At 34.6% G+C, this 10713-nt stretch overlaps 1 protein-coding gene across 1 annotated transcript; it reads right to left on the bottom strand.

Moving 5' to 3' along the window:
* Positions 1 to 2725: 2725 nt before the first annotated feature.
* LOC122277447 (oxysterol-binding protein-related protein 3A-like) lies at positions 2726 to 9305 on the bottom strand. Its single transcript, XM_043087423.1, has 10 exons — positions 9096 to 9305; positions 8365 to 8458; positions 7830 to 7946; positions 7662 to 7734; positions 7461 to 7579; positions 7140 to 7261; positions 6517 to 6693; positions 5957 to 6101; positions 4536 to 4714; positions 2726 to 3203 (listed from the first exon to the last, which is right to left on the bottom strand). Exons 1-10 carry the CDS (start codon positions 9191 to 9193, stop codon positions 2963 to 2965), a joined length of 1365 nt encoding a protein of 454 aa, XP_042943357.1. The 5' UTR covers positions 9194 to 9305; the 3' UTR covers positions 2726 to 2962.
* Positions 9306 to 10713: the final 1408 nt, after the last annotated feature.

Below are 10713 nucleotides of genomic sequence, written 5' to 3'. Positions count from 1 at the left end.
TACTAAGATAGCAATCATCCAATCACAACCAACATGGTGAGGGGCAATGGAGGGACTTATTGTGGACCGTGGTGAACCAAAAATCTAGAATCGTCTTTGGGTGTGCAAGTAGACCCCAAATTTGGAAGCAAAATCAACCAAAAATTAAAAAAAAAAAAAATGAACCAAAAAGGAACTTACTTTGAATCAGTGGGGAACAAAGAGGGGCAGTGGAGGGATGGCTACACTACGGGAGAAGAGAGAGAGAGAATAAGCTGGGTAAAGGCGGCTCAAGCAGAGGGTTAGGTACTTAGTATTAGAGTTTTGAAACTTAGAAATCCTTGAAATAAGGTCATGTCGTGGGGTGGAGAAGGAGTCGATGGTGAGGGGCAGTGGTGGCCGACGACGAGTGGCCACCCTTTTCACTTTTGGCCTTTTCTCTTGAATCTTCTCCTGTCATGGCCACTAGTTCTAACAATATTAAGGTAGGGTTTGGAAGTTTTTTCAAACACAAAATTCTTATCTCATCTCATCATTATAACTTTTTCAAATTTTCACATAAAATATAATAAATAATTCAACTTTTTTAAATTTTAAAATAATAACAATATTAAAAAATATTTTTTTATTCAATTTTTTACTTTCATATCAAACGACACTTTTCACTTGACCTTTAGGTGTGTTGAAAGTTTTCATTGATCAAACAACGTCGTTTTGACTTTAGAGGGAAGAGGGGGGATGCTAACAATATTAAACGGTGCTGTTTTACTTGATCTTTGGGTGTGTTGGAAGTTTCCATTGACTAAACAACGTCGTTTTGACTTTGTTTTGATTTTGGGCTTCCAAATCCTCTTTTTTTTCTTAAACTCTATTTTGGTTTTTTTCCTAAACCCTAAACCAAACCTTAAATTAATTTTAATCTTTTTTTTAGCCTTAAGTTTTTATTTATTTATGGTTTTTACAATTCTTTCTACCACTCAATTTAATTGTTAGTATTGATTATTAATAATTACTATTTAAATAGACTTGTACTTATAGTAATATCCAAATAGAATTTATTATACTAGTGTTATTATACATTATTATAAAATAGACTTGTACTTTATTGTTTAAATAGAATTGTTAGTATTTATACTTATACTATAGTATTGATTATCAATGATTACATGTTATTATACTATATAGTATTACACGTTATTAACTCATTATACTATTTATACTAGTGTCTACCTTATTTATATTATAGATTTATACTATAGTGTTTAATTAAATGTTATTTCGCTATCGTATTACATGTTACATACTAGTGTCTAACTTATTTCTAGCTTAATTATATATTAGATTTAGTACTACAAGTTATTATACTAGCTAGTGTTATTATACATAAGTATTAGTACCCGATAGTTATAAGACTATGATGTCTACATATACTAAATTATTATTAGTCAATTTATTCTATTTATATTAATAAGTATATTATTTTATAATAATTAGCTCATATTTATATATTATTGAATTTAACTATATAAATTCTAGTTATATAAGTATATAACTGTACTAGCATATATGATTAATATATAAATAAATACATCTATTTTTATAACATATATACGGTATTAGAGTTGAAGTTTGAGGGTCGGATCTAATTGGAGCCGGAGTTAGTCCAGCAACACTTTTGACTCCAACTCCAACTCAGGAGTGAATGAAGTAAGATTCAAAATCGGATTTTCAGATTTTTTTATTAACCTTTCATATGCAATACGGTTCACATGAGCATTTTTGTTTTTTTGTTTTTTGTTTTTATTTAATACATTGGAGGAAGTGGGTTCGCCATTATTTCACACGTTCGTGCGCGTAAAATAACTCTAACTTGGGTTAAATTCTTTCATTTTTTGTTGCTGTTACCCACATTTTATGTACAGAAAGTACTTCTCCAGCTTTCTAGACTAGTAATGAATCGAATTGGTGGCCGTAGAAGCATTGCACGCCGAGAATTGCATGCATCAACATACCAATCTCTCCTTTTCTCTCTCTCTCTCTCTCTGCAACTCCATTTTTCTTCAGCTACTAGCTAGCCAGCAAGTCATCCACCATGGCACCAATTCTCAGCTACCTCACATTCTCCACATTCTCAGTACGTACCTCTCTCTTCAATGGCTTCTCTCCAATGGCCATATCTTCCTGATCTTGCTGCTAATGCGCAGACAGATAGAGCGGGGGGAAGACCTTTTTATTACCAATTTACCATACAAATGTTGATCGCATGTGTGAACAAAACCACAAAACCAAGTTTATGCAAAGATTAAGACCTTTTGAGACCTTTCACGAAGGAGGTGGCGTCCAACGCTGTTTGAAGTGGCTGGCGGCAGCTTCTGCACAACCTTGAGACGTAGTTGGGGTGTTTTTCGCGGACAATAAAGAGAGATAGTCGTGCGGCAGAGCAGGGAGAGTGACCTTGAGAAGGAGGTGAAAAATAGGGAAAGAGGGAAAGGAAATCGATGATAACCAAGTGTATTCTACATAAAAATAGATTTATTGCCATTTTATTAAAATTTTGTGTCAAGGTTATTTTCTTTTGTCCTTTTATCCTTTTGTTTACTGAAATCTTATTAGATGTATATTACGAATTTTTCATTAGTTTAAAGTCTAAATTTCACAAAACTTTTAATAGTTGAAAATATAATTTTTTGTATCATAGAATACACATTGCAGAAAAAAAAATAAAAATACTTATTGCAAATAGATATAACTCGTGAAGAAAAATAACTTTTCCAAGGATAATATATCTTATCTTCAGACTTCAGACCATGGCAACTAAAGGCCAGGATAGTGACAATTGAAGGAAAATAAAAAACGAAAATAAAAATAAAAAAACAAAAATTATTGGATAAAGCGACAGTGCATATAAACTTTCGAAATTTCTGCCACGATATTTAGCAGCCGCTAAACACACAAGGGGAATACATATAATAAAATACATCATTCATTGATTGGCCAAATTTTGGTATTGCCAGGGGTTGAACTCTGTTGATGTAACGTCAGTCTCATCGACGCTATCAACAACAGCAGCCCGGTGTTCAGCGTATTTACCATTGAAACTGTATACTTCCAAGTCACCCCAAGGTGTAGGACTGATTTCACTGGTGAGGTCAAACCATCTTGGAGTGAACTCATGGCCATTAGCCTCTCTGTTTCTCTTTTCACTCCTTTGCCTCTCCTCCAGTCTGAAGAAAGAACAGCCAAACCAAAAAAAAAATAGAATTATTTTCTCCTCCCAGCTAGAAAGAATAAGTAAATAATCCATTCACCAATAAAAAACTTCACCCCATGAGTATAGAAGTCTTTACTCTATTTCAATAATTTTCAATGAAACACTTCTATTGGGATCCTATTGTTTCTGTGGAGAACAGGGAGATGGATGGCTAGGGGTGGTAATATGTGAAACGATCCGTTAACCTAATACGAACACGACACAATAATTGCGAGTTTGGATTTAGTTTTAACGGGTTCGGGTCAAAACGGATTGACCCGTTAAGACATGATTGTTTAACGGGTTGGGTCAACCCATTTTGACATGTTATAACCTGTTAAAAAAGTTAAAGTTATAATTATACCCTTATACTTAAAAGTAACATTTTTAGAATTTTAATTTGGATATTTTTATCATTTAAATTGTAATTTTGGACTTACAATTATTTTTATAATTTTGATAGATATTGTGATTTTAATATTTATATAAAATTATACTAAATTTAATAAGATTAAACTAGTTAATTTCAGGTCTATTCAATTCATTTCTATAAACAGGTTGAAATGGCTTGACACGACACAACTCGTTATGTTAATGTGTCATGTTAGGATTTGATATTTTGACATGATAAACTTAACTGGTCGGTTTCAAGTTTACCCATATGGGTATAATATATATGTTTTGACACGACACAAACACGACCCGTTAACACGATTTAACACTCATAGGTGGCTCTACAACCACCACTGAGAGCTCCCATTGTTTTCAATGAAATACTTCTATTGAGATCCCATTGTTTCAATGGAGAATAGGGAGATGGGTGGCTCCAGCCACCGTTGGAGGCTCCCACTAGTTGCTTCTGGTTTTTTTTTCACATATATTTTTTAATACTTCTAAATATATATTTTTTTAAATTCACAACATTATTAAAAAACATGTACTTAATTATTAAGTAAATAATAATAATAATAATAATAAAAGCCTCAACTGTAGCTCCCGGCGGGAAGAGCAGTATTTTCCTAGGCAGATTTCAAAAAATAGAGAAGCATGTTTCTCACCCTAAGGGGTAAATGGGTAACAGTTGACAGTTTTAATTGCTTAACACAGGGCACCAGACATAGTGTAGACGGCTAACAGAGTGCATTTGTTGTGCAGGTCTAAAATCAGAGGACTCTACACATGAGCACAGCACCGCCATTGGTGAACACTGGTAGACTCCAAAAATTTTTCCTTTTTTCTGAGCAGACAGGGTCCACAATTATCATTGTCTATAAACTATTTGTGTACGAGAGAGAGAAGATCTGACCTGCTCTTTTCAAAACCAGCTTGTGATAGGTCACCTTTCTCGAGTGCATATCTATCAGGACGCAGACGAGAATCTGATTCCAATACCTTATTGGGAGCCGTGTCAAAGCTGTTTAACTTGTGTGCAAAATGCGTATACTGGAATTTGTCGTTTTCCGGAGCATCAGCAACTCTCCAAGCCTGCAGAATGGAACAGTTGCATAATCCCAATAAGATTTCACGAAATTATTTGCATTCTAGTGCTACCAGAAAAGCTTATGAAAAACAACAGCCAAGAATTAAGGGAGAACTACATATTAAACATCATCTCATCGAACTATATATATGTCATGAGAATGAAAGTCTCTTGACCTATATTCATAATGGCAGAATGCAGACTTCTATGCAAAATAAATCATGAGGTGATTCTACAGTATGATCATCTCAGTATTTGATTCCAAAACTCTGGGTCATGAAAGCAAAGAAAGTATATACAGTCCCTCCAAAAGATTGTAAATATGAAGACATCCAAAACAACGCAATCCAGTTCATAAGGAAAATGAAGTACGAAGGTGTTTAAGTGCAAGATATTCTGCTTCCCTTTGGGAAAATAAGTCATTTGCTTCTTTGTAATCTATACCTTTTTTTAGGACTAAAAGAACTCTGAAGCAGATCAAGCCCCAATAAAAACGAAGCTCATCAACAGGTCACAATAACAAGTTCAACAGCACTCAGCTCGCACATATGGCTAAGTATCACAATCGACAAATTCTCAAAACTACAGCAGGATTGCATGTTAGACTAAGTAAGAGAACTATGCCTGAAAGATACCGTTTTGTTTCGATTTAATAAACTATATTGTGTGTGTTCCCCGTGTGTGTGCACATGGTTTAAAACATCAAAATTTAGCAGCACACAAATCGGATTATCTAATTATTTGCATCTAGACAACTTCAATAGACTTTTAAAAAATACAGGCAATAAGAACATCATAGCCGCCAATAATTATTGACACCTTGAGGCCAAGGTCCAAACTGATGGCCATGGCAGCACAGAAAGGATGTGTTTTACTTTTTTGTTTTTTAATAGGTAACAAAAGAATATAAAGATGTATAGCCAATGTTCTTAGGGGCAAAACCATTGAAAAGACATAAACTCCCCACATTGACACCACCAAAGAACGATCAATATCTGCCTCAATGACTAGCCCTGTTTTCATATCGCTATCTATAACAAGAAAACAAGCTCAAGGTCTAGCGAGGCAAGAAGCACCAAAAAGGTGTTACAGCCCACAGACTTTGCACACGTATTGAAAAATACAACTACATAGTTAAAGGGGCATACTACTAAAACATTAGCAAGGCATCCATGTAACCAGTCAACAGATAATAAAGAGCCAAGAATATTTTTTAGATAAGAGCCATGAATATTGGAAGAGCTAACCTCTTTCAGTTCGGTGCCAGGAAGAGGCTCCCCTTCCAGGTCACAGGGTTGATAACTCATTGACTCATTCCACTTTCCAGTCATCAGAATCTTGGGTTCCTCAGCCGCATTATATACATATCCATCCACTTCGTAGCGACCAGCTCTGCAGAAAATGTCAGTCAGGTTATCAAAGAAAAACAAAGAGCATAAATTGAGTGATGAACTACAGACATATAATGCCAGTCAAAGAATTTTTAAAGCAACAATCAAGCTTCTATACCGGTCAACCCATCCTGAGTGTATTAAGTGTATCCAGGCATGATTTGGAGAGACTATTAGCACACAGGAAATAAATAATGCAAGTACGCGCATATGGCATTTCTTGAGAGACATGCTGCTACGGAAGGAGGGAGACAAGCGTACTACTGGCAACAAAAGGAGAAAACAACTCCTGCCTCTTGCATGTAAAACTGTTCACATAAGGCCAGTTTGTAGCTTAGACATTCAGTATGCTATATCTGCACTATATGTATGCCAGCAGGAGAAATCAAAACCACTTGAAAGGAAATAAGTTATACCCAAACCAGCCACATGGTTGAAAATACAGCACAACTTTGTCTCCAGTGGTAAAATTCGTCAAGATCATCTCCCCTGGTGAGTCAACCCAAGTTCGCCCAAAGATTAAGTTGTTGACTTTTGTTGGAGGAGGTACCAAACCTAGGACTACACCATCTCTTTTGAGTGTTACTCGTGTCCTGCATCCAAACATGTAATAAAAGTTAAGCAAACTTGTCACACAGTTTTTTTTACACAAATTAGTATGTTGAGAAGAAGTCATTGCTTAAGATAATGCCAGCTTGATAATAAGAACAAAAAATGCAACCACTGTAAAAAGATTTACCCAACAGAATTGTACAAAATACAATCGCACATTCCCACATGACAGTCAAATGGAACATGTTTTCAGTTCCTGGCGAAGTGAAAACTAGGACAATAACTCGCACTTGAACACAAAGTACCCAAGGGGTGATGTTTATAGCCCACCTTTCTTAAAAGCACAGTAAGTGCAGTGAAAACAACCTCAAATTTGTTGTAGTAACATGAAGCATTTTATATTATCGAGTTTGACAAACTGACATAAGATATTATAATTTTCAAAACAAAATTATGGCAATATTGCTAACAAAGCAAAGATGCTTACCTTCCAAGAGGATAGATGTCAAGTGAGTTCCCTAAAAATTTGGTTTTCACCTTCGAAGTTATGTCATAAATGAAATGTTCATTCTCAGCATGTCCAGCACTTATTGGAGGGTGATGACTAACCTGAAAGGAAAATTAATTTGTGGAGCATGTTAAAACTAGGTAGCATAGACATTGCAGCTCTTAGTAGATGAGAATTGTAAAAATACCGGTCACCCATCAATATCCACTCATCAATAATATCCACAGATCAATCAGAGATTAAAAAACTTCTACTTCCAGAAAACATCATGAAAAAAAACAAGATACTCAGAAAACTTACCTGTTCTGCTATAAATGTAATGCCGCCGTGATTAACCATTTCATAAGTCTCACCAAGGATTGGATTAAATGGCTTCCAGGTTCTTTGGATTGCACAATAGACAGAAATAAACCATGATGCTGCAACCAGTGAAATATAAGTCCCAGATCACACATGCGCATGCACACATTGCCACAGTGAAATATGCAAACGAATGCTTACCTGCATACACCAATCGCATGTAGGGATCCTCACATTCATCTGCCAGATCTAACAGATAGGAGTATTCCATAAGCTGTAATGAACATTCAAGAATTTTTAATTTTCATCAACAGCATGAAATAAAGAAAAAGCTTCCGGCAATGCAGCTAAAACACAATTAACACAAACCTCCGCCATTTTCTGCAGCATGGACATTGGCTCAAAAATAAGTACTGGAAGTGTCACCAATGATGTGACATCAGAGCCTATATACTTTTGCATCATTTTCCAATAACCATCCTGATCCTATTAAAAAAAACATGTTGAGAAATGAGATGCATGCCTACACATAACTAACATGAAAAAGAGTACTTCTATTATTTCCGTTATCAAATTAACTATTTCATTATTACATCACATAACTATCAAATAACATAATTCTATATGTTTTTTAGTTGCTTAAAAGGTCGCAAATGCAACAAGGTGCAGCTTTACTTAATATTCCAAAGTTAAACGTTACCACATATGGTCAACACCATATTTTTTTTAATAAGTTCAACACCATATTATAACCAATGCACTTGGGAATTGGCTTCTCTATTTTCTACTGAATATATGTAAGATTTTTTTTGATTAGCAATAATCTTTATTGAATAGAAAGAAAATAGGCAATGCCCATGAATATATGTAAGATGGGACCAGCATAATGCAGAAAGCAGTGTACCTCCTGTCTCCATCTGCCTCTTTTTGCTTCTTCTTCAGAATCTTCAGTGCCTCCTTCTGGATTAACAACTTCCAGGCCTTCATGACCCAGTAACCTGTATAGCATAAGAAAATATATCTTGTCAAAAAACGCATGGAACTTGTGTGTTCGATGCACACGGTGAGCTTTTCTAATCACACAGTAGCAAACCATAATAATAAATCCTTTCATCATTATCGGCACGAACTTATAAAAATCCAAACCGCAGTACATGAACAGGTAAGAAAGAAGGGGCATGAAGTGAAAGGATAAAATAAGGGAACGAACCACAAAGTGTGTGATTCCGAAATAAATAGACATATGGTATTCGTTCTCCCATGATACGAGTGCTACTTAAAGCACTCATAAAGTCTATGTAACAATTATTTCTGCTTCATTTTTTGCGGTAAGACCTAGGGGGCTCAAGCTGATAGGGGTCACCACTCGCCGTCTCGATTCCTTGCACGTCCAGGATTAGGTACACAAATGATAAAAGAGGCATTCAAACTACTAAGGATTAGCGCTTGTTTAAGAGGCTCTATCAATATTCTTAAATTGTTAACAGTGTAATTATAATAATGACGACGAGAATGAAAGGACCGGTACAGAAAATTTAAGGCACACTACTAAGTTGATCATAGCAAATCAAGTCAAGAATTGAAAGAAAAAACTGAAAATTCTAGCTAAAGATCAAATTAGAGCGATGGTTGTACCCGTTGACTGATTTGGTCATGGCGGAACCGAAATTCGTCAGACTGGTAGCGATGGACGCCAAAAACCCACTACCTTGCTTCCGATCCGTAGAAGCCATTTCAGGAACCCTAGTCACAGCTGCTCCCTCAAAAGACTAGGAGCAGTTAAACAAAGGGGAACTGCAGAATCAGACAAGATTCATTTTAGAACGTTAATAAACTCGCAATCTAATCCTTGCCCCTGTAGTGTATTTTATAAATTTTTAACGATGCGTATTAACCAATAAAATATTAAAATTGGTGTAATATTTTTCTTTTACGTTTATTCTTTCATTAAAATAATAATAATTAATCAAAGATTCTAAAAATTCAAGAATTTTGTACAAGTAATAAAAATAATATATTTAAAAAAAAGATAATAAAAACAAAAAAATGACTTGTTTTATGTTTCCATTCAATAAAAAATTTGATTCTTTTTTATTTTTGGATTTAAAAACCAATTTTATTTATATTCATTATTTTTAATGAGATGCATGTTAAATAAAACTGTTATGTGTCGACTTTTGATTCATGTTAAAAACTTTTAAAAAATAAATGACTATATTCAATTAAGAGATTTTAAAATTTACAAATTAAAGGAGTTGTTGTAAGCATTGAAATTCGCATATGGTGGAGTATATCTTCTTATATATAAAAGTATCAATCTTAAAATGAATAGTATTTTTTGTTATCACTTTTTATTCTCATTTTGCCCTACATGCATTTTCAAATCCTCGTTCCCTACCTTAGCAGTCTCAATCCAAAATTCAACAGTATTTTTTTAAAGATAAATTTATTGCTTACTAGATTTTTTTAAAATGATGTAAATTCTGAAAGATCAGTTTACCGTTTATTGAGTTCCTTCTGTTTAAATCCACTGCCTTAGTGACTATTATCTTTTTCCAGTGTCTTCTACTCACTTCTTCCTCTTCTCAGCTTCTTCTACTTAGACCAATCCACCGCCTAATTCACTATATATACCCTAACTACCCAACGAAGAAAAATAAAAAATAAGGACTTTGCAAAGAAAAATATTTTAAAGATCAGAACTAGAGAATGACCACAACATTCTGTCTCATAACAAAACCAAACCCAATTATTTTTTTTTGTATGCACATGCACGTGTAAGTATGTGCAAGTATGAGAGACAAGAGACAGATGCATTCCTTCTTCATCTATCTCTGAAAAATCCGTAGTAACAAAATTGACGCACTATTGATATTATTCATCAATTGGCTATTGCTATGCAACACCAGAGACGTAGAGAAGCCATCGCCAACGCATCTAAGGATCCCAAAAGCCATCAACAACAACTCTACACCGTCTTCATGCATAAACAACCACATCATAATCAAACAAAACCATACAGATGCACATGACAGGAAAAAAACTCCAAAAACACAGAACAAATGATTTCCCTTAAACGATTTATGTGAAATTTTCTGAAGGATGGAGATTTCTCGGTGCTTCAATTTCTACAATATGATCAAATAAAATAGAAGATGCCTATATGCATGACGAAAAAACCAAAATCCAACATTTTTTTTCCACAAATCTACTCACGGCAACATATAGCATAAATGATGAACATACATTTGCA

Source organism: Carya illinoinensis, chromosome 9 (genome assembly GCF_018687715.1).
Source record: "Carya illinoinensis cultivar Pawnee chromosome 9, C.illinoinensisPawnee_v1, whole genome shotgun sequence".
In the NCBI taxonomy this organism is placed as follows: domain Eukaryota; kingdom Viridiplantae; phylum Streptophyta; class Magnoliopsida; order Fagales; family Juglandaceae; genus Carya; species Carya illinoinensis.
The sequence above is the reverse complement of the archived record's forward strand: the minus strand, read 5'-3'. Positions and strand labels throughout refer to the sequence as shown.

Coding starts and splice junctions, on each gene's coding strand:
- LOC122277447 (XM_043087423.1), bottom strand. CDS start 9,193: ATGGCTTCTACGGATCGGAAGCAAGGTAGTGGGTTTTTGGCGTCCATC. Junction 7,262..7,460: donor TTACATTTATAGCAGAACAG/GTAAGTTTTCTG, acceptor TTTTCCTTTCAG/GTTAGTCATCACCCTCCAAT. Junction 6,102..6,516: donor CAACCATGTGGCTGGTTTGG/GTATAACTTATT, acceptor CATTTTCTGCAG/AGCTGGTCGCTACGAAGTGG.